The sequence below is a fragment of the Vicia villosa genome, linkage group LG2, assembly GCF_029867415.1.
Source record: "Vicia villosa cultivar HV-30 ecotype Madison, WI linkage group LG2, Vvil1.0, whole genome shotgun sequence".
NCBI lineage: Eukaryota > Viridiplantae > Streptophyta > Magnoliopsida > Fabales > Fabaceae > Vicia > Vicia villosa.
This window is the reverse complement of record NC_081181.1, coordinates 9,026,688-9,049,939: the sequence shown is the minus strand read 5'-3', so window position 1 is coordinate 9,049,939 and position 23,252 is coordinate 9,026,688. Positions and strand designations below refer to the sequence as shown.

At 34.1% G+C, this 23,252-nt stretch overlaps 3 protein-coding genes across 3 annotated transcripts; all 3 read left to right on the top strand.

Annotated features, from left to right (window-relative positions):
- The first annotated feature begins 1,081 nt into the window (after positions 1-1,081).
- On the top strand, positions 1,082-4,263 carry LOC131649054 (ankyrin repeat-containing protein ITN1-like). Its single transcript, XM_058918801.1, has 4 exons — positions 1,082-1,287; positions 1,396-1,890; positions 2,586-2,995; positions 3,135-4,263. The coding sequence occupies exons 1-4, from the start codon at positions 1,263-1,265 to the stop codon at positions 3,966-3,968; spliced, it is 1,764 nt and encodes a 587-aa protein (XP_058774784.1). The 5' UTR covers positions 1,082-1,262; the 3' UTR covers positions 3,969-4,263.
- A 3,408-nt stretch (positions 4,264-7,671) lies between these two features.
- LOC131649053 (uncharacterized) lies at positions 7,672-19,737 on the top strand. The gene is made up of 18 exons (XM_058918800.1): positions 7,672-7,998; positions 8,375-8,596; positions 9,113-9,208; positions 9,848-9,900; positions 10,208-10,304; positions 10,800-10,873; positions 11,821-11,935; positions 12,410-12,520; positions 13,150-13,226; positions 13,890-13,956; positions 15,603-15,668; positions 16,854-16,961; positions 17,071-17,201; positions 17,795-17,861; positions 17,965-18,032; positions 18,319-18,412; positions 18,891-18,961; positions 19,078-19,737. Exons 1-18 carry the CDS (start codon positions 7,846-7,848, stop codon positions 19,457-19,459), a joined length of 2,052 nt encoding a protein of 683 aa, XP_058774783.1. The 5' UTR covers positions 7,672-7,845; the 3' UTR covers positions 19,460-19,737.
- Positions 19,738-20,689: 952 nt separating this feature from the next.
- On the top strand, positions 20,690-21,778 carry LOC131648521 (probable membrane-associated kinase regulator 4). Its single transcript, XM_058918272.1, has one exon. It carries the CDS (start codon positions 20,798-20,800, stop codon positions 21,776-21,778), a length of 981 nt encoding a protein of 326 aa, XP_058774255.1. The 5' UTR covers positions 20,690-20,797.
- Positions 21,779-23,252: the final 1,474 nt, after the last annotated feature.

Here is a 23,252-nt window from a genome sequence, read left to right as displayed (position 1 = left end):
ATAGTCATATTACCTCTTTGTACGAATTCTAAATTTTTTAAGTGGACTTCTTAAGAGTCCTAGTTTTCTTTCTTACTTGTAGTACAAATTCAACAATCATTATTAGCTATCCAACATATTCTTTAAATGAAATATAAAATAATTATATTTACTCAATAACACAACTAATTAAGAGTTTGGTTTTCTTTATATGCTGCCTATGTTAGTGATCAAAGTTTTTCATTTTTATTTTCCCTTTTGAAGTTAACTTACATCGGTTTTGTTGAAATATTATTGAAATTATATAAATAAATAATATAATTTTTATTTCTTTATTATTCTATATTTTTCCCATCATTAAAGTGTTTCACGCACCAACATGTCTTATATATATATATATATATATATATATATATATATATATATATATATATATATATATATATATATATATATATATATATATATATATATATATATATATATATATATATATATATATATATATATATATATTTATATTTATATTTATATTTATATATATATTTATATTTATATTTATATTTATATTTAGGAAAAAAAGGAAATGCACTGACAGTGTAAAGTATTTTACACTGTCAACCAATGAGAGACATGCATCAGAATAAATTTTATTTTTAATTTTAAAAAACTAAAATTACATGGCAAATTAAAGCATTTTGATTGGTTGTATGTGTAAAACTGTTTTACACTGACAGTGCACTATCTTTAAACTCTTTATATTTATATTTGTTCTTTAAATAAAAAATGAGAAAAAAGAATATGCATTGACAGTGTAAAATAGTTTTACACTGTCAACCAATCATCATGTATCATTCTAAGTCATCCTGATATTTTTAAGTTAATTGTGTGACATGGTTAATTGATGAATTTTTATTGAATGACTATGAGTGCACTACCATTAATCTCATAAAAAATTAACAGTTCAATTTTAATAGTTCTCACTTACATTTGCAACTTACAATAACAATTTATTCTTTAAATAAATATTAATTCCTTTTGATAGAATAATTCTCTAGGAAAAAAAAAACATAGCAAAGAAAAATCCAAAATGTTTTTTTTGTCCATGTTCAATGCCTCCTCCCTCTTTCCCACCACTTTCCTATTCCCACTCATCATTCTCTTTTTATCATCAATCATCATTTCATACCCAACCCTTATGACTCTTTTCTACTTCCTTCACTTTCTTTCTTCCTCACAATTAGATACATAGATAGATACATACACTCTCTTCCATCATATTCATGCCCTCCAATTTCAACTTACCAGGTTCTTCTTCTTCTTAATCTTCTTTCTCTCTCTACACACCCATCACTTTTTCTTCACTGTAACCCTTAAATTTTACATTTTTTGACAACCCTTTTACTTTAATTGCAGGAGGATCACAAAATCAAACTGAAACCATGACTCCAACACAAAACCCCCTTTCCGAAATATCCCCGTCGCCATCTCCGTCATCCGCAACAGCTCCAGCTCTAGTCCTATCAAACTCCGGCAAACGGATCGACCAAGCCGGAAAGAAGAAGTACGTGAAGCAAGTGACCGGCCGTCACAACGACACCGAACTTCACCTGGCGGCTCAGAGGGGTGATGTTGGTGCTGTGAGGCAGATCCTTCTTGATATTGATTCTCAGATAATGGGAAATTTGAGTGGGGACGATGTTGATCTTAACGCCGAGATTGCAGAGGTTCGAGCTTTGGTTGTTAACGAGGAGAATGAACTTGGTGAAACTGCTTTGTTTACTGCTGCTGAGAAGGGTCACCTTGATGTTGTTAAGGAGTTGTTGAAGCATTCGACGCTTCAAACCGTTGCGAAGAAGAATCGATCTGGGTTTGATCCCTTGCATATTGCTGCTAGTCAAGGCCATCATGGTGATTTTTAGTTTCTTCCTTTGTTTTGATGCTGATTTGATGCTGAATTGATGCTGAATTTCGCGAATTTGATTGTGTTACTTTGAGTAGTTTTGATGTTGAGTGAGTTTTGTACTTGTTTTAGAACATCTTGCAAGTCATGTTTGGATAAACTACTTAATTAAGTGCTGATGTGTAAGTTGTTTGTGTAAGCTAAAAATGGAAAGATTGTGGAAATAAGTTGAAGTAGCTTAGGAACAAATCATAAGTTGTTTTCATAAGTTCGCTCAAATAGTTAAGTTAGAGCTTATGTTAGTAGATAAGCTCAAATAAGTCAATTCGAATGGACTCTGACGGTTGATTATAAGTTAGATTAACAATAGAAGTATATGTGAGTAGATTTGTCATCTATCTTGTTTAAGGTATCGAATAAAGAAAATCAATCATGATGCTTTTAATGGAAGCTCCGAGAGGAAAGTTATGAAGCTAGTTCGGTGTTTTATTCTTCATTAGTGGAGTTAATGCTATGTAGACAAGTCTTTTGACTCCGGCGTTGCTTCCAAACATTAATGGCTGGCTTGTTTTTGTTCTAATTATTAGACCTTGAATAGCTTCAATTTGTTGGTTATGATGTTCTTGATTGTTGATGTTAATTGAAATGTGAGTACTTTGTTTTCGGTTCGTTGTAATAATCTGTTGTGAATTTTCATTTGCAGCCATTGTTCAGGTTTTACTAGACTATGATCCAAGCTTAAGCAAAACCATTGGTCCATCCAATTCAACTCCACTTATAACAGCCGCGACGAGAGGGCACGTCGAAGTGGTGAATGAACTTCTGTCAAAGGATGGAAGCTTGTTGGAAATAGCAAGATCTAATGGAAAGAATGCATTGCATTTAGCTGCTCGTCCGGGTCATATAGAAATCGTGAAAGCTTTGCTTAGTAAAGACCCTCAGTTGGCTCGAAGGACTGACAAGAAAGGGCAAACTGCTTTGCATATGGCTGTAAAAGGACAGAGCTGTGACGTGGTGAAGTTGCTTCTCGAAGCAGATGCCGCTATTGTTATGCTCCCAGACAAATTCGGTAACACCGCATTACATGTGGCAACTAGGAAAAAACGAGTCGAGGTATGTCAACAGTAGCACGTCATCACAAACACCATACGCATTTAGATGGAATAATACAAATTAAGTTACTCTTAAGCATGTCATGTCATAGACTTCCTCAAATTGAAAATCTAATATTGTTTGTCAATTTGTTGCGCAGATAGTGAATGAGTTGTTACTCCTGCCAGACACCAACGTAAATGCATTAACACGAGACCACAAAACAGCCCTGGACATTGCTGAAAATCTTCCTCTCTCTGAAGAGTCGTCAGATATAAAGGACGTCCTTTCTCGGTACGGGGCACTTAGAGCTAACGAGCTCAACCAACCGAGGGACGAACTGAGGAAAACCGTTACACAAATTAAGAAAGATGTTCACACTCAGCTGGAACAAACCAGAAGAACGAACAAAAATGTTCATAATATTTCCAAAGAGCTAAGGAAACTCCACAGGGAAGGAATTAACAATGCTACAAACTCAGTGACAGTGGTGGCCGTCTTGTTTGCTACAGTTGCTTTTGCTGCTATATTCACCGTACCTGGCGGGGATAACGACGACGGTTCAGGAGTGGTAGCAGGCTATTCTTCATTTAAAATTTTCTTCATATTCAACGCAATAGCGCTTTTCACTTCTTTGGCTGTTGTGGTGGTTCAAATCACCTTGGTTAGAGGTGAAACAAAAGCAGAGAAAAGGGTGGTGGAAGTGATTAACAAGCTCATGTGGTTGGCGTCTGTTTGCACCTCTGTAGCATTTATTGCCTCGTCGTACATAGTCGTGGGTCGGAATAACCGGTGGGCTGCAATTCTGGTCACAGTAGTCGGAGGAGTTATAATATCCGGAGTTCTCGGCACTATGACTTACTATGTAGTGAGGTCGAAGAGAACAAGATCAATGAGGAAGAAAGAGAAGCAACAAGCTAGGAGAAGTGGATCGAACTCATGGCATCATTCTGAATTCTCTAATTCCGAGGTTGATCGAATTTACGCACTTTGAGATTGAACTTGGAAACCTTTTGTGTTGGAAAAGGAAACAGTTAAGAGTTTTCTCTTCAAATTACCACTTCATGAGTTTACTTAGAAACTGTAATGCAACATAGTGTACACTGAACATAGTACAGATAGTTTTTCTGAAAGGTGCTGTTGCTGTAGGTAGGATCATGAGAAGTTGGAATGAAGGGTTGATCACTATTGTAAGTGTTGAGTGGTGTGCTGCACTTGAGCATGACTTAAGTATGCATGTATCTGTATAAATCACAGATTGCGATTTGCGAAAAGAATAATAACACGAATATTGCCTTAGTTCTAAAAAAACTCATGATAACTTATAAAATATGTTTGGTTCACGAGATTCTTTTGTTTAATTCCATTATTATGTTGAAAATGCATGCAACCAATAAATAAATTGGGCGTTATAAAAATCTGTCTTATTGGGAATCAAACATTGTATCACACACCTTATTACTATGGTGCATCATCTGTGATGATATCTTTTTTCTCAGCATCATCCGTGATGATATCCTTTTTCTAAACGGGCTAAAAAAATCCTTTTTGTAGTAGTGACACATCCTTGAACAAGAAGACAAGTGAAAATTCCTTTTAGAACAAGAAGACTAGTGAAAATTCCTTTTAAGAGCCAAAATCAAAATTCCTTTTAAGAGCCAAAATCAACATCAAGATCAAGTCAAAATGTTGCAGGAAGATGAAAACAGTCAAAATGAAAGTGATGAAGACATGAGACTACATGTTTGTAATTTCAAGGGAGTCATAAGGTACAAAAGACAATCTCCAAAATTTTAGAAAAAAGTTAAGAAATATCACCTTCAATCTAACTTGCTTCTCGTGTGGCAAGAAGGGTCACATAAAGCCGAAGTGTATGTTAAGTTAAAGGAGTGTGATAAGTGAAATTCTTCGGTTTCTTCTTCTTAACCTCTTTTGGTTGTTCATGGGGAAGGACCTCCAGTCTGACCACCAGCCATACCTCAAATCACAACACCCTTCATTTTAAATTCAAGTACACTGACTACAAGTTTATATTCCTTGAAACATTTCTTTGCTTTCTATACACTCTTCTTTTCTTTGCTTAAGGTGTCGGTACCTTGATATGTTTCTACCATTTTCACAAAAAAATATGGGTTGAAGATGAACAATTGGATATAGTGTTGGAGAGAGGAGTTGAGTGTTCAGAGAAGATGAAAGATGATAGATGTGAAATTTGGTTATAATGTGCAATCTTTGCAAACAAACAGAAGTATAGAAGTTGGCAATTTGGCCATAATGTGCAGTCTTAGTAGCAAGGATGAAGAAACAACTAAACATATATTTTTTGAATGCTCTTTCACTAAACACACTTGGCTCAGGTTCTACATTATAACCAACTTATCCAACCCTCCAAACACATTAGAAGATTGGTGGCAGGTTTGCACTACAAATTATTCAAAAAAATGTTATTTGGTGCAAACTGATTCCAACATAGTGGTGCAAACTTTCTCTAAGCTTTATTTAGTGCCTTGGCAAGTAAGAAACAAGTGTCTACTTGTACAATTTTGTTTTCAAATAGACACATTTACTTCTCACATCTATAGAGAAGGGAACTCTCTACAGATTTTATTGTTGCTAATCTAGGTCTTCCTTTGATCTCTCTAACCATTTTGGAGTTAGTTCTTCTAAGAATTAGAAAGAATTATGTACAAAATAGGTTAAACATATATTTTTTTATAAGAAAAAATTATATTAATGAGAGTACAAGAGGTACTCAACCCTTAATACAAAGAGAGAACAAAGGCAAAGTAAATCCGAACAAATTAACGGATGCAAGCTAACAGATCTAAGAACCAAAGAACCTTATCACCGACTATAATATTCTTAGATCTAACACCTACCAATTTGTGTGTGTGTGTGTGTGTGTGTGTGTGAGAGAGAGAGAGAGAGAGAGAGAGAGAGAGAGAGAGAGATTTTTCCAAAACAACTATATCCATGACATTCTTATGCCCCCTTAAATAAAATATTATTTTGGATTAGCCAAACTGGAAAAACCATGGTCAACCAAAACAATAACTGAAAATTCTTTTTGACTTCGCCCTTCAAATTTATTTCGTGCAAGAACAAGTGATCAAGGGTGCTATTACAAGAAGGCATATTACTAGCACCAATCCAATTTGAAATCTTGAGCGAGACTAGGTCTGGTATGGGACAGAAGAAAAATAAATGAGTACAAGTTTATTCCGTGCTTACACACAATGGGCACACTAGATTATGGGGTCTTGAAATGATTCCCTGCTTTGCAAGTTCATCTTTTGTTTGGAGGCGATTGATGATGAGTCTCTAAGTAAAAACTTGAATGTTGGAAGGAACATTGAATTTCTAAAGAATACTTAAAGCAGTGATTAGATCATGAAAAATTTGAGAACGTGTTTGAGATAAAGACTGTAACATTTGATACACGAATTTAACAGTGAAAGAACATGTATTACGCCACCAAACAAACACATCTAACTCAGTAGGGGAAGGCTTGATAAAATCTAGGATATTGCGAAGATCCTCCCATTCAATTGCGGTTGGACTAGAAAGTTGAGCTAGATCAAAGTTAATGTTCCATAATCATTCCTCGTTGCTTCAATGTCCAACATTTTAAATCTTGATTCTATTCACGTGCACATGATAAAAAACACACGAGAATTGAGGACTCAGAGACTCCACCTCTAACCAATTGTTCCTCCAAAAATTAATGTTGGAGCCATTTCCTAGTGCAGGAAATATTGTTCCCAAACTAGTTGGGATCCTTCCCCATTCACCCAAACAGGTTCTAAGATCTTGCCACCAAATAGACAAATTCCTCATATTCACTATCTAAGTGGGATCCTGAATCAATCCCTTAGTATCACCATACTTAAATTCGAGAAGAGAATACCAATTCAAATTTAGAGAATGAGTGTTTGATATAATCTTTCATGATGGGTTGGTGGCTTAGTTCCATCTCTTTTGTAACATCTTCCTTTCTCAATGTATGGAACTTTATTTAAAAAAACTTAGTTAAAAAAAATGGAGGAAGAAGATAAAAATAAATGCTGCTTCAGAAAATAAAGAAGAAGAAAATAACTTTTAACAATGTTCCAATAAAGCAAATGTAAATGAAAAGAGAAAAGAGAAAAATGTCTAAGAGTTAAAAGTTTCGTGTAAGCAAATAATAAAAGTTGTACTATATTGATTTGTAACAAAATGATAAGTATTTGACAGAACAATAAATGATAATACAAAACAGTACAAAATAATTTTTTTATACTATATTGTAACTGAGGCACTGTACAACTCTTTTAATCTATTTTATTTGATAAATTTATATATTGAATACAATAATATAATATTTTTATATAATATTTATTATTGATATATAAAATATGATATTTTGATAGTTTTTGATAATTTGTGTTTGAGACAAAAAGTTATAGGATAAAAAAATTATACTGTTCAATCCGCAATCAAACGCACCCTAAATGTTAAAGTGATTGAAATTAATATACAAGTTTTGAGAATTTCATTTTTCATCTATTTATTATTTTTTCTAAGATATAGGAGTAAGGATTAAGGATTTAAATTCATTAAAATAAAATAAATAGCTGTAATAATAATTTTCTAATTTGAGTAATATTTTTTTGCGTAAAAAAAAAGTAAAAAATAAAAACGAAAACACGACGTCGTACCGTATCTTCGTTCACCGAAACAACCCATCGTCGTCTTCTTCATCCTTTTTGACATTTCAATTTCGAAACCGCTCTGTTATCCTCATCATTTCTTCAAACCCTAATTCCGTTGCACGCTTCATTTCCATCTCCGGTTCGCAATTTCACAACGCAACAAAGCCTTTGTAGCGAAACATGTCGAATTGGCTAAGATCTGCGGTCAACAAAGCCGTCGAGGCCAGCAACAAGAACAATCTCACCAACACCGTTAAGAAATACGCCGACACCGTCGTCCAACACGCCGGTCAAGCTGTTGCTGAGGGCGCCAAAATCCTTCAGGATCGCATTGTAAAATCTCCATTCCTAATTCCACTTTTCTAATTTCATATTCATATTTGCTTGAAATTTTAAACCTAATCGTTATCTCAATAATCTTAACTAAAATTTCCGCTTAGAGTGTATCTGTAGTCAAATACACCGAAACCAATGGCCGACGCCGACGCAACTTGTTGTCCGTTTACATGCTATTTCTGATTATACTGATTGTATTAATGAAGTTGAAAATTACTGGTAAAAAAATTTACAATAATTTGCGGCACGTTTTCTCACGTTGCAACTGTTTGAGAACTCAATTGAATTCTGGTTTATGTAGTTATAATATTTATGGAGTGTTTTGAAATGAGAAGAACTAGAATAGAAAATTTACCATAGGGGCATCTTGCAGGCAGCTAGGAATTATAGAAGTGTTGCACAGACAGTTAAAAGATTGGAAGAAGCTGCTATTTCACATAGGGGACCTGAGAGAGTACAGTTGCTTAGAAGATGGCTTGTTGTCCTTAAAGAGATTGAGAATTTGTCTGGAGCATTGGCTGAAGGTAAAGAGAAGACTCTAGAGCAGCACCTTGTCGTTGAAGAAATAAAGGAGAACCCACAAAGACCTTCTCTGGTTAGAAACTTTCATTGCATTGGTGTAACTGAATTTAGGGAATTATGAGTATTCAATTTACCAAGGGTTTTTTTGAGATTAACTGAAATTATGATATATTGAATTTGTTATCGTGCTTTCTAATTCTAGAGATTACAAATGCTTTCTCTGCTTTCCCATTACTATTGTTTGCCAAAATGCTGCATGGTCTTTCTTTGTTTTGGGTGATAATTGGTTTATTGTGTATTTGTCTTCTGCTTCAAACATGGTGTCCTTTTGTTTTTATGCGTATTTTGAAATGGGTGTAAGTTGTTGAAGATACAGCACAAAGTAAGAGAAGTAGAAATAAATATATACGGTGTCACATACAGTGTCTGATTTGATGTTCATTTAACACAATTTCAAAATATTATGTGTATCACTGCATATAGCTGAAACATAAAATTCTATTTTGTTAACACAGTCCTTAAATCGTGAATGCAATGACATCCATTTTAATTAGATTTTTGTTTTTATATTCTACCGGTTTTTTTTCAGATTCTTTACTATGATTCTGATGTTGGAGGAGAACCTCTAAATTTTCGCGATGTCTTTCTTCAAAGTCAGGCACTGGAGGGTATAACACTATCAATGGTATGTTTCAGTGATGTTAATTATTTATTATGTACAGTTATACTGAAAGCTGAATTTCCTATTGTATATTGGTATGTAAGCTTATGATTCATTCTAAGCTTATGATTCCTAGTGTATATGGGTGGTGTTTATTTTCCTTAATTCTTCCCTCCCAGAGGAATCAAGTTGTACCGATTTTTTAAGTTTATATTCAGTTCTGTTCTATCTTTCAAATTCACTTAATATAAGACAAACCAAATGGCATATTTTTTTCCCTTTTTAACATGTATACCTATCTCTACCATAGTACTTCAAGAAATCCTAGCAAAAATTGATTGTGTGGGAGGTGGGTGAAGTTAGTATATAATTTTCGTAGGTATGTCCAGTAAATAAATTTAGTCGAAAAATTGATTCAATCTCTTTATATTTTCATAAGAGTAGTTAATAACTTTTTTTGTTTATATTCCATCAGTGGTATTTAGATTAAGTTGGTTTTATCTTTTTGTTCCTTTATTTTTCTTTGATACAAAGTTATTGCAGCGTTGTGTTACGGTAGTATCCTCATAATGGTAAAAGAAGATCATTATGGATTAGTATACTTTTCTTATAATCGCTGATAATGGAGGTTAACCGCAGGGTTAACTTTTTTCTATTCCTCAGATTATTGAAGCTCCAAACGAGGAAGAGGTTTCCCTTCTCCTGGAGATGTTTGGGTGAGTTTACTAGTTTTATAATTTTTTCAAAGATCTCATGATGATTCGCAATTGACAACATGTGGTATTGGCATGACTCCTGGATTTTATGCATGCGACATTTGGGACTTGAGGCTCTTCTTGTATTTAAAATCTCTATATTTTTGTGTATGAATTATATGGTTGGTGTTTTATAATTGTGGCTTTTGAAAATATTGTCTTCATCATTGGAATTTTAGTTTCATCTGCATCCTTATGAGAAGTTTTTAATATTTCAGTTGTGCCAAAGATATGTCCAAATCATTTTTCTACCACTTCATTCATACAGGCTTTGTCTTACTGGGGGAATAGAAGTTCATAATGCCATAGTAAGCAGCTTACAAGATTTGGCAACAGCTTTTTCAAGCTACCAAGATGAAGTATTGGTAATGATGATTGTGGCCTCACATCTTTCAATAGTTACATTAATATTAAGCACTAAATGCTTCCTATGTTTTCTCCTCCTTTGATTAGTTGTATTTTTTGAGTTAAACTGACTTCATAAAATCTTTGGAGGAGGTTGAACTTTGATGCCTTGGTAGTCAATATTTTCATTCACATTTATGGTTCAATTTTTAAAGTACACATTTTTAGTTCCTAGAGTTGTATTTTCTTCAGCTAACTTGTGAGTTTTAAGCTTAGAAAATATCTAAAATGTGTAAGCTAACTTAATGCTGTATGAAAGACTATTATTAAGACCAAAAAATAAGTTATCTAGAAACTTTGTTCAAAAAAGTATATGTACATGATAGTGGGTGTGCTGAAAATCTGCATCCATTATAAAACTAGCTGTACTGAAATTTTTTAGGTATATAGCTGTGGGGTTTTGTATGTTCATTCATGCATATAATAAGTTCTTATATGTTTACCTTGTTTTTCAGGTGAAGCGTGAGGAATTGCTTCAGTTTGCGCAACGCGCCATCACTGGGTTGAAAATCAATTCCGATCATGCAAGGTCAGTATGAAACAGGGGCTTTAAATGTCATTTTCCTAATATCAAAGTAAAGAGTGTTCTAAGAATTAATTTAAATTCTTGGATAACAAGAAATTTATTAGAGAAAAGATGATTACAGAGAAGGTGGATGATGCCATATCAACTGATATAGAAAACTGAGAGTAAAGTGAACCCAATGCTATCCCATGAAGTTGTCTAATCTTTCCACATATCAATGCTAAACTCCATATTCCCTACTGTCATCATTCATGTAGGAAACTCATACAGATACAAGTATTTAGTTTTTTATTCAATTCAACTAGCAACAGTTAATATTTTTTATTTGTCATAAAACTTAACAGATTAAATTTTAAGTTTTTATTATCGCTTGTGCTCCTCTGAGCTGTTGGGCTCAAGCCCATCACTGAACTGGGGACCCGTGTGCTCAACCCCGCCTTGCACCCTCCAAGATAATACTTAGTCCATCCTCACTTGTCCTAAAGTTTTAGGGATGAAAACTCGAATCCAATCTACATTGTGAATACTTCTAAATACATTCATACAAAAGATTTACATTGTTAAAATTTATCCACCTTGTCATATATAAATTGAAAGCATGTTAAGGATAAATGTTAAAACTAGTAAGATTGTCATGCTTTCCTGAAAAAGATCATACTTAGTATGAATAAATATTGACTCTATTGCTTAGTTAGACATGATACTTTTTTGGATGGCGGATGTGGCATTGTGGGGGTGAGGTGGTTTGACCCACCTCTCATATTGTTATACCTCAGCTGGTATAAGTTCATAAGGTAAGGGAAGGGTTGCTTTGCTATCACACCCTCTTTTTGTTGGATAGTAATTCTGAGTTTTGCCAATCGGATCCATGGTTACTACTAAAATTTAAAATGGGAAAAATGGTTTACAATCTAGTTCACTTTAGATCTTGATTTTCTTTCTGACTGCAGAATAGATGCTGAAGCCTCTAGTTTTAGAAAGAGTCTCATTGAGATAACAACTTCACAGGGGCTTGTAAACAAAGATGATTATAATGCTGCTGAGGAAAGGCAAGCAACCCTAGAGGTGTGCTTCTGTCATAACTTCCTTCTGGTAGCTGTTTGTTTTGTCAGTAATGAATTTTTACAATGCGACTAATATAATAATTGATGTGATTGGATATTAGTGTATGTAATTGGAATTAGATTGTTTGCAAACTTATGTGGGTTAACCTCTCAACAATAAGCTCTGGAATGACATTTTAAAATTATCACGGTTTGTCCCGTTTGATTGTGTGCCTTTTTCTTGTGCTGTTAAAAGCAAAGCTCTTTTTAAGTAAAGGAAGGAAGTGTTTAAAAAATTGTAGGAAATATTGAAGTTCTTGATAACCTGAAAATAAGCTTGTTTTCAGAAGATAGAAAAAGAATCTCCAAAACCATTCAATATGCTTCTGCCTCTGACTCGTTTAATATACATGTCTATATTTAGTTATTTTATTTATATATCCCATTCCATGTTCTTAAATTAAAAAAGGAGTGTAACCAGCCAACCATTTTACAGGCTTTAAGAGTTGCACTAGGACAGATTAGAATTTGCTCCAAACTGGAAGGATTGTTGCTGAAGAAGAAAAATATAAGCAATGGAGATTCTCCTGAGGTTCATGCCCAAAAGGTACAATTGTTTTCTTTCTGTGGGGGTTTCTTTTGGAAGGGTAGGAGAAAGAAAAACAAGATGTGCAAGTTGTACTATCTTGTATGAAAACTTAATTATAGGAAGGGTTGAAATGAATCTAAAAAAGAATGGTTTACCTCGGGTTTAGTATCATAAAAATTGAATCTCTCAAAGATGGAAACTAAAATATAATGAAAAGATATTTGTACTATTTATAATTTTCACAACTACCCTTCTCTAGCTGTCAGTTTTCCCGTCAAAAAAAGTCGTCAACCTTACTAGCTTGTTATCACCGAGCATCCAAACAGGGCAGAATTTGCCTATATTTTTTAATTTCATTCTAATCATTCCCTCCATATTTTGCTCCCAAGAAGGACGCAAACCACAGAACAACGAAAATACCATGTGCCTTAAGGAGGGGGTCCACTGATAATCCCTTGACTACATATCTCAACTATTGTAAGCAGAACGTGCAATAGGGGTTATTTTATTTTGGTGATATTGTCAGACTCATGGGAATGTTATGTTTTGTTTATATTTTCCAATGGAATTTTTTGTAACTGAATCTAGTTAAGTAGTATCTTTATATTATTTTCTATTTATAACACAACTGTCATGTTTATAAGTAGGTTGACAAGCTGAAAGTCTTAACGGAGTCTCTTGTTAACTCTGCTGCAAAAGCTGAAAAGCGTATATCTGACAACAGGTACACTGTTAAGACTATGAGATTTTCGTTTATAGTTTTCTCTCTTAACTCTGTTATCTGAATTCATTTTTAGAAACAGTATTTGTTGAAAGCATTGCATTTTGGCTTTGAAACTTCTTATTTCTTCAGTTTTTTTTATGAACGAGTTACTTTTATTTAAAACTTGGCCCAAATGCGAGTAAAGTATGCACTCACCTTTAAATATTGTAATGTTAGTGGCATCACTCATAACTCTGTTAGACATTTCATCACTATTATACTTTTTAATCTCTCGTTATTAATGTAAGAGTGTAAAACACCTAGCTCTATCTTTCCTTTGTTAGAATGTTCTTGAGTCATTAGATGAAAATGAAATCAATGATAACTAGTGAGAGACCAAAGGTTATATCATTAGTAGTCGATGAAATAATGCTTAAAATAAATAAACCAGCTACTCAAAGTTTGAAAACAGAAACACAAGTCCAATAGCTTTAGATGAGTAAAGGATAAAGTTGGCTAAAGGCCATATTTTTGAGAGCTGTACTAAATGCCAAAAGTTTAAAAAATAAAAAGTGAAGAATATTCTATCTTCTGCTTATGCTTCTAGTACTTTGCTCGGTTTATATAATTAGCTTCAGATGCCAAACACTAAATCATATCTTCTCCATCTCAAAACTTTGACAGACAACAAAAAGAGGAGGCATTAAAAGTTCGTGTGACTAAAAGTGGTGAAACTAGTGAAAAGGAGAAGGTAATGTGTTCAGCAAACCAGCATTACATTTACTGTGTCAATTATCGCTAGTCTATCACAGATGTGTTATATTTCAAATAAGATTGACGATTTACATGGCTAGGCTGTTATTTGCTATGCTTGTCTAAAATGTCAATGTTATTGTTAGAATATAGGAAATATCATATTATAACTTGATATCATGCTGGCGCATTTTAATTTATCTTGTACCAATGTTACGGCGATCTGTGCGTCTCATCAGACTAGAGATGCATTTAACTTGAAACAACAAACTGATAGAACTCATTCGGTTTTTGAAAAATTTGGTGACTCAAGACATCTTGAACAAGACAAGTTTAAAAAAAATTGGAGAAGATGGGGGGAGAAGCTGCCAAAAGAGATGAAGAGCCATGGTAGAAAAAATGAATGGTCAAAAAACGCAGCAGGACAAAAGAAAACAGTGGCTGTAGAATATCAAATATGAGAGGATAGAATATCAAATGAAAGAGATTAGTGTTTTTTTTTTTTGTTGACAAGTCATGGTATTGGGTTTGGGTCTTTATAAAGTAACATATTAATATAATAATAACTAATAAAGAAATTTGAGGAAAAAAAAAACAAAAGGAGATGGTTGTCACTCAAGGCACTATTTGCTGTAGCATGTAGGCGGCAGGATCTAAACAAATAGCAATAAGTGTGAAAAATACTCCCTCTGTCCCAAAATAAGTGTCTTTTTAGCCATAAAAAGTTGTCTCAAAATAATAGTCTCTTTACTTTCCCAATGCAACATTAACTAACTTTTACCAAATTTACCCCTTATCTACACGCTTTTCAAGTCATGACAATATATAACAACCAATAGTAATTAAGGGTAATTTTGTAAAAATGTTATCTTTATTGACTCAATCATTACTTTTCTTAATCTGTGTGTAACAACCTTAAACGACATTTATTTTGAGACGGAGGTAGTATACTATAGCATTCAAACCCATGATAAAAAAGATATCTAGTGACATTACAAACACACCAAGCACCATTAATGAGTAATATTAAGCGCACATAAATACATATGTTGAGTAAAACTATAAATTGAATATAGACCGGTTCGAGTGGTTCAAGTAGTGAAGCACTCTTCAACCGTTGACCCAGTACCCCAGCTGTAAACCAAATTGATGATCGGTCCGGGCTTAGTAACACTACTTATATGATTCAAAACCATCAATATTTATCTTTTATCCATCACTTCAACAGTAATAAATATTGTATGGATAGTATGAGTGTTTAATCGATGGAGGGTATTCTTGTTTGTTTGTTGAGTGAAGTGCCGTGAAATGTAACTTTTCCTTTATTATTTCTACATATGTTTTGCTTTATCGTCTATGCGAGAAGCCTTTTTCCCAAATGTGTTCACAGTACACCCATCATTCTGAGGGTTTTTTTCTTGTATTCCTCCTTTTATATACAATTATATAATATAAGGTGGTGAAATTGCTTTGCAAGATTGATACCTTATCGCTTCTAATTGGTTCATATTTTTGGGGGCTGGGGTTGGGTTTATGTTTTGTGGCAAAGCATAAACATCTAGTGTATGAATATTGAATACAAGATCTTCCATCTGTTCTAGAGGGACACTTGACTTTTCTTTTCTTCTTCCCTTTTGTTTTCAGGAACTGACAGCTGAGATATCTGAACTCCAACAGAAAAAAGAAGATCTAGAAACTGAATTGAAAAAGGTACCTGCCATATTCTTTATGTTGAAACTGTGGGCTTTCTATTATACTATTTTTAGGAAAAAAATCAGGTTGTAATATATTGGTACTTTTTTTAGTGCTTTTCTGCAAGTTGAGCAAAATTTTATCTACAGATCAACTAACCTCTAACCCTTCAGTATTTTCATCCACCCTTATGGAGCTAAACATGTTTTTCTTTTAAATAATTTCAGCTAAACTAATTGCTTCTCATCTCATCTATGATTCTGTTCACTGTTTATGGAGCTAAACATGTTTTTCTTTTAAATACTTTCAGTTGAACTAGTTGCTTCTCATCTATGATTCTGTTTTACTGTTTATGGAAACATGTTTTTCTTTTAAATAATTTCAGCTGAACTAATTGCCTCTCACCTATGATTCCGTTTCACTGTTTTTTTCCTTCTCTTTACATGTGTGCGATGTTTATCAATAGTTTAAACAAGAGTAAATCCCCAATTTGCCCCCTGAAATTGTAGAGGCCATGCATTTACACCCTTGAACTTTGTGAATAGGCATAAAAGATCCCAAATTTGATGAGATGAGAGACAATTTGGTCCTTATGTTAACTTGTAACTTGTAAGGACTAGTTTAACATTAAGTGATCTAATTCAGGGATTAATTTGCTAGTAAAGTGATATAATTCAGGTACTAGTTTGCTAGCAAGTGATATAACTCAGAGACTAATTTGACACTAAATTATATTTAAATTAGCATAATGACCAAGTTGCTTGACATAATTCAAAATCAGGTTCTTTTTTACCTATTCACAAATTTTAGGGGTGTAATATTCGACCTCTACAATTTTAAGGGACAAATTGGTGATTTACTCTTGAAACCATTAGAATCTTTTATGTGATATATTTTACATCTCCACTCTACGTGCCAATTTTACATTGTATTATGACTCTTGTTTTGATAGTAGAAGTTGTTGGGTAACTCTTTGTCTATGGGTAACTCTTTGTGAAACCATTTTTTACGAGAATTTAATGAATCCCCCCAATACACGACTGCTGACATGTCTTGTTCTAAGAGAAACCAAAAAGTTGTTATCTACTGTGTTTGGTGGAAAACACGGTGGATAAAACAGCAAATCATAATGTTTTGTCACTTTTAGTGAATCAAAGTTTCGTAAGTAATTTAATAATAACTAAAATTGGTATTGTGTTGTAGGTTAATACTTCTTTGGCTGCTGCTCAAGCACGTTTATGGAATGCGAGGGAAGAGAGGGAGCAGTTCGAGGAAGCAAACAATCAGATAGTTGAACACCTGAAGATAAAGGTTCGAAATTCTCTTTTTCTTGGCCGAGTATCATGTTAAATCAATGTCATTTAATACAGTTTTATTTTCACCATCAAGTTTGAAATTTTGATTTGAGCTTGATCGACAGGAAGATGAACTTACAAAATCAATTAGCTCATGTCGGGTTGAATCAGATGTCATCAAAACCTGGATTAACTTTCTGGAAGATACCTGGGTTCTCCAGCAGTCAAATACAGAAATCCATGAGAAGCAGGTCAAGTATGTAACTTCACATGCTGAACTTAATTACTGACTGTTTTACTATCTATAAGAGGAGTGTTTTTTGAGTGAATATACTCTATTCTTATTATACAGTGAGGTTTACTAGTATAATAAGAAAAGCATCGATCTTATACTGTTACTTGTGCTGAAGTAACAAGACTGTTGAAAGAGTTTAAGCTCTCAGGGTGTTGGAAAGGCTATGATATCTTTTAGTTCCATTTCCAATGACCCCAAGACTGTTTTCCTCTCATCTAGCTGTCTCCTATATACTCAGTATTAGTCACATATACTTTCGATATGTAAGTGATAGCCACAGTCAAGTTATTACAACCACATATACTCAGTCTCTACCAAAGTATCTGTCAACCAGAGATCTGGAATAATCATTATTCCGTTGTGATCGAGACTTAAGCATTATGGGGGTGCCCAAGTCCCGCATTGAGTAGTATGGAATGCTCGGTGATGTATTTAGGTGTCTTGGTTCTTCCCCTGGATATCTAGCTTTTTAAGGGAGGGTTTGCCAAGTCCTTAGATACCTATCCCACTATTCTTTATTTTATTATTATTCACTAATGCTTTTGTTTGTGAAGTGATGAATTGGAGAGACATGAGGACTATTTTGTGAACTTGGTCATTCAACTTCTTACTACTTACCAGGTACTTAATTTCCTTTACAGATTCAGACAATGGGTGGAAAGGGCTCATTTCTGTTTCGTCATTTGTTCCCCATATGTAATATGACCTACTTTGTTGTCTGCAGAAAGAGTTAGAGCCTTGTATTAACCATATCCAAACATTTGTTGTGAACCTCAAGAATTTGAGTCAGAGGTAATTTATTTTTTATTAAATTTTGTCTTACATGGGCACTTGTTTAGCTGGCAATTTCTTTGACTGTGAAATTTTTTTTACTATTTAAATATAAATATGCATTTATGCATATTTATATATGTATAGATGCCTTCATACACAAAAAAAAAATAGATTTAAAAAAAAAAAAGATTTCAAATTGTCTGTACTCTAATTTGCGCACAAATATTACACTTTATTTTAAAGCCTATGCATGTGTTGTCATGTATTTATCTATCTATTTCCTTAATTTTTCTCGAGGGGACAGGTTAGAAATGACGCCCAGTGCAGATACTGAGGAGTCAAAATTATTAAGTCCAAGGAGAAATCTCGAGGAGGAATATTTGACCTATGAAGCCAAGGTAATATGCAACTTCGAGTGATTTTGAATTGCTGGCATGTTCATCTGTACCTTTTCATATTATATCCTCCCTAGCAGAGAAAATGCATCTTTATCCTGGATTTTTTTTTTAAAAATTTTTTTCAACTCTTTTTTTTTTTTTAAAATTAAATTGGAGAAGGGGAATTATTATTAATATCGATGACAATAATGACTATTTTACAACTATTCCAGATGAGATTTAAGTTTTGACCTACAAGGCTAGAAATATAACCTCTTACCACTGACTGAGCTAACAATTCTTGAATATTTTTTTCAGCTCGGTGGCTACAATTCATAGTACACTGTCCTAACAATATTGTAAATTCTTTTGTAGTTGTGTGTTTTTTTATACTATTTTTTTTTAATGTTGTGCTGTTTACTTAGCATACCCAACCCTTAATATCTGTTACACACTATATGCTTCGTTGTCCATGATTGTCAATGTTTTCTTCTTTCAGATTATTACCACTTTCAGTGTAGTGGATAACATGAAACAACAGTTTTATGCTCAACAGGGGAATATTACCAGGTTTTGGATTTTCTTTCTAAGTAACTTTGTTGGTTTTCTTCGCTAATTATTGTCGCTTCTCTTCTTATACACTACAATATATCCGTTTACCTTCACTTATCGGGTTCACAATACAGGAAAGATGAAGAGAAAGTCAAAGACCTTTTTGATGCCATTGAAAAGTTACGAATTAAATTTGAGTCTATAGAGAGACCAATTCTTGAAATAGAGAGCCCACCTGTAAAGACCGAAACATTGCCATCTGAGAAAAAATCAGATGGTACTCCTTCACCTTCTGCTTCAGTTCAAGGTACTGAGTTTTCAAAGACAGAAACAGATGAACAACCAAAATCCCCTTCAGTTAAATCAGATCAGGTATTGGACCATGAAGCTGAATTAGCCCAGCTGGAATCTGAGTTTGGAAAGGTTAGTACTACTCAAGATTACTCAACGGAGGAAATTAATGATTGGGAATTCGATGAGCTTGAAAGAGAATTTACATCTGGTAGCACCAAGTGATTACTTCCATCTCTTTTCTTAGACATTAATGCTTGCTGCTGTAATTTTATAATGAAGCAAGTGCAAGTATCATATAAATTTGTAAACTATAGATCGGCCATCGATGAAGTTTGCAAGATCAGACGGCCTCTGAATTTGTAAAGATTAATGATCGTAATTTATTAATTTATCTGTAAAACACCTAATTTGTAACCCGTAGGCGGAATATCAAATGATTTGAAATGTTTAGCATAGCTGTAAATTTTAAGCTTGGTGAATGAATAGATGAATGTTATTTATGATGCAAAGGGAATATGCAATTTCAAGTAGTTCTGACCGGGATCAAAAGTAGTAGTACCATAACTAGGGTCGATAACCAAAAAATAATGAACCAGTAAGCACTAAACAGTTGCTCATGATTTTTCAGAATGTGTGCGAACTCATCTCAAACAAACAATACATATTGGGAGAAAAAGAAGCAAAAGATAGGACCCTGTTGCTTCCCTTTGAAAAAAAGAAAAGAAGTGGTAAATCCCATAGTAGGTAGGAATGTGTTAAAAAAATACTAATAACATACCTAAGTCTTGAGCTTTGCAGGCATTCCGGCCTCATTCCACTCCCTCCACCATTATTTGTCGGGACATTCCTCAAGTCAATTTATTCAGTGTGTTCATTTACTATACTTTATTCACTTACAATAGGACTTAAAATATATAAAATAGTACTGTTAAACAGAAAACCAAATAAGTTAGCAGCAATAAACACAGACAGAATAATTAGAAAAAACATGAAAAAGAATCCCATGTTTTGTTTCTGTCTACATAAAAAGGCATTAGCAGGTCCTTATATTACCTTACTCGTGTGCTAGTTTCACTAAAGTATGTTACAACAAAACCAGAAATTCAGTAAAAAGTGGAAAGTATGTAATCCTTGGAAGTTGATTAGCTCTATGATTATTATTTAATCATCAAATGCAGCCAACTGATATTTCCCTTTTTTCTGATAATATTATTTTTGATGCATTGAACCATACTATAATGATGACTTTAGTGAATGCAGAATTGCATGTCATACAAAATATTGTAAAATTAGCAATGCCAATGTCCTGTGGGTCAGTGCTTCCCCCCACAAGAAAATCAATCAGGTTTTAATTTTACATTTGGATGCTTGCAGTGCAGACAAACTCCTTCAATAATGAAAAGATAAGAAATTAAATATCAATAAAATTAGAATACCACTAAGTCTAGTATACTATTACTACTTTTTAAAAGCATTAAAATTTGAATAAGCTTTCATTTTTCCATAATAAAAGCTCAGCTACCATAGTTAGAATTCTCAAAATACTTGAAAAAGACTAAAATGGCAGCTTCAGAAACATTCTTAGCATGTGACCCTTCAGATGATGATTACATTGACATGGAAGTTAGTTCATATTCCAACTTCTTCAATCATCATTCTGAAAAATCTAGAGAATTTGAGTTCCAAATGTCCTCTGTTGTTCAAGAGAAGGAGCCGACAACTTCTCCGGCTGACGAGCTTTTCTACAAAGGAAAACTTCTCCCTCTTCATCTCCCGCCTCGGTTGCAAATGGTCGAAAAACTTCTTCAAAACCCTCACAAAACTTTTGAAGAAGAAAAATACATCTTTGAAGAGTTCTATAGCACACCATTAGCAACTACTGCTTTTACAACACCAGTTACCGGTACGCCATTTGAGTCTTGCAATATCTCACCGTCGGATTCTTGTCAAGTTAGTCGAGAACTAAACGCAGAAGAGTATTATAGCCTCGGCTACCAACCAACAGATATAAGCGGATTCGTTATCGAAAGCCAGAAGAAGTCGTGGACTAAGAAACTGAAACAGTCTTCTTTAGGTTCAAAGTTGAAGGCTTCAAGAGCTTATCTTAAGTCTTTGTTTGGAAAATCTGGCTGTTCATATGAGAACTATGTAACATCATCAACAAAAGTTGCTGATGAAGGTTCTGTTTCAAAAGCAAGGGAAATTATAAATAAGCATGTTCAAGGAGCAAATAAAAATCCATATGGCCAAATTCAGAGGCATAGATATCAGTCTTCAATTTCTGTTATGAGAGAATTCAAAGAAAAGGGCAGTGAGGATGGAAGTAATCATCACAGAAGGTCATTTTCAGTTGGAATCAAACTTCTTTCAGGAAACAAATCATCATCGAGTTCGTCGTCATTTTCAGTTTCAAACAAACTGTATGGATGTCATAAAACTCCCCAGCTTCTCAAAAGATGCAGCAGTACAAGTTCTGAGATAGAGAATTCAATCCAAGGAGCAATTGCATACTGCAAAAAGTCTCAGCAAATGTTATCTTGAAAAGTAGATTTGTTTTTGTTGTATTTTTCATACATTGTCTTTCCAATTAGAAAGTAACCTTGTGATGAAAGATAACTCAAATTTTCATTAATACAAATTTACATAAATATTCATGCTTTTTAGTATCTAATGGAAGTTTGAAATTGACCTATTTGAATTTTTTTGTTGAGATAATTTCGTTTTGCCCCAAAGAAGGTAAATTAAAAGAGGGCAAGGCAAGCCAGTTGGGGGAGACATCCAATTCACTCAGAAGCCGTAAAGCTTCTCACCATCATCGCATGAGCTTGATCTTATACAAACAACAACTAGCGGCCATCATGGGGTCCGATAAAACTATCTTGAGCCACAATCATCACTACTTATCAGTCACATTAGCCACCTTCTACATGAGGATAACGATACAAAGCTCATATATCGTCATCAACTCCATTGTAAGAGGTTTTATCGGTTGCGGAAAATCCAATTCTTCTTGCCAGAAATATGCTGTGAAGATCTTGGCAGCAAGCATTGTACTTGCGAATCCTGAAATAAGCTTAAAGAAGTCGAAGTTCAAAATCACATTTTCCAGCAAATACACCATTGACATCTTCCCTCCACACCATAGTCATCATGATATAGTATGGCAATTAGGATATAAAGTAGGTTCTAATTAAACCTTGAAGCTCAACAACTGTCCAGTTTTGAAGTGCCTTTGAGGGTTCCGTCTTGACCTAAATGACATACGAACGCTCCATGGCTCCTTAGTTGGTCTTTCGGACGATCATGTGCTGGTGAAATGTCACATAACACTTGAAACAATGTTCGATTTAGAGGTGAGTACTAAGACAATCGAGGCGAAATATCTTGTAGTAGACGCCTTGCCCCCATACAACACCATCCTAGGGAGGTCCATCCTTAACTTATTAGGGGCGGTCTTGTCAATCCTCCATTTGAGCACGAAGTATCCGCTACTCAATATGCTAGTTAGAGTGGTTTAGGGGGACGAAGAGATCTCATAAGAATGTTACCAAAACAATTTGGAAATGAGTAGGGAGCAGAATGGTGCACTCACCACCCCATAACTAAGCACAGAGGAAATAGATGTTGTAAGTTGCGATCCCATATTGGAGTGGAAGAACAAAATGTACACTCTTTCATAAGACCTAAAAGAGGTCTAGATTGGACCATTGGATCATTAAGTCACCAAACTAGGCACCTCTCTGTCTGATGGTGATAAGGAAAAGTCGATCACCATATTGAAAAAGAATATATACCTATTCTCCTGAGCATCCTTTGACACGCTAAGGATAGATACCAAAGTGGTATGCGATCGCCTCGCTATTGACTCCACATTGAAGTCGGTTTCTTAAAAGAAACGCAAGGTGGGCGAGGAAATAAAGACATCCATTGTTAAAAAGGTTCAGAACTTGAAAAGCTCCGACTTTATAACTAAGGTTAAGTACACATATTGGCTGGTTAACATAATCTTAATGCG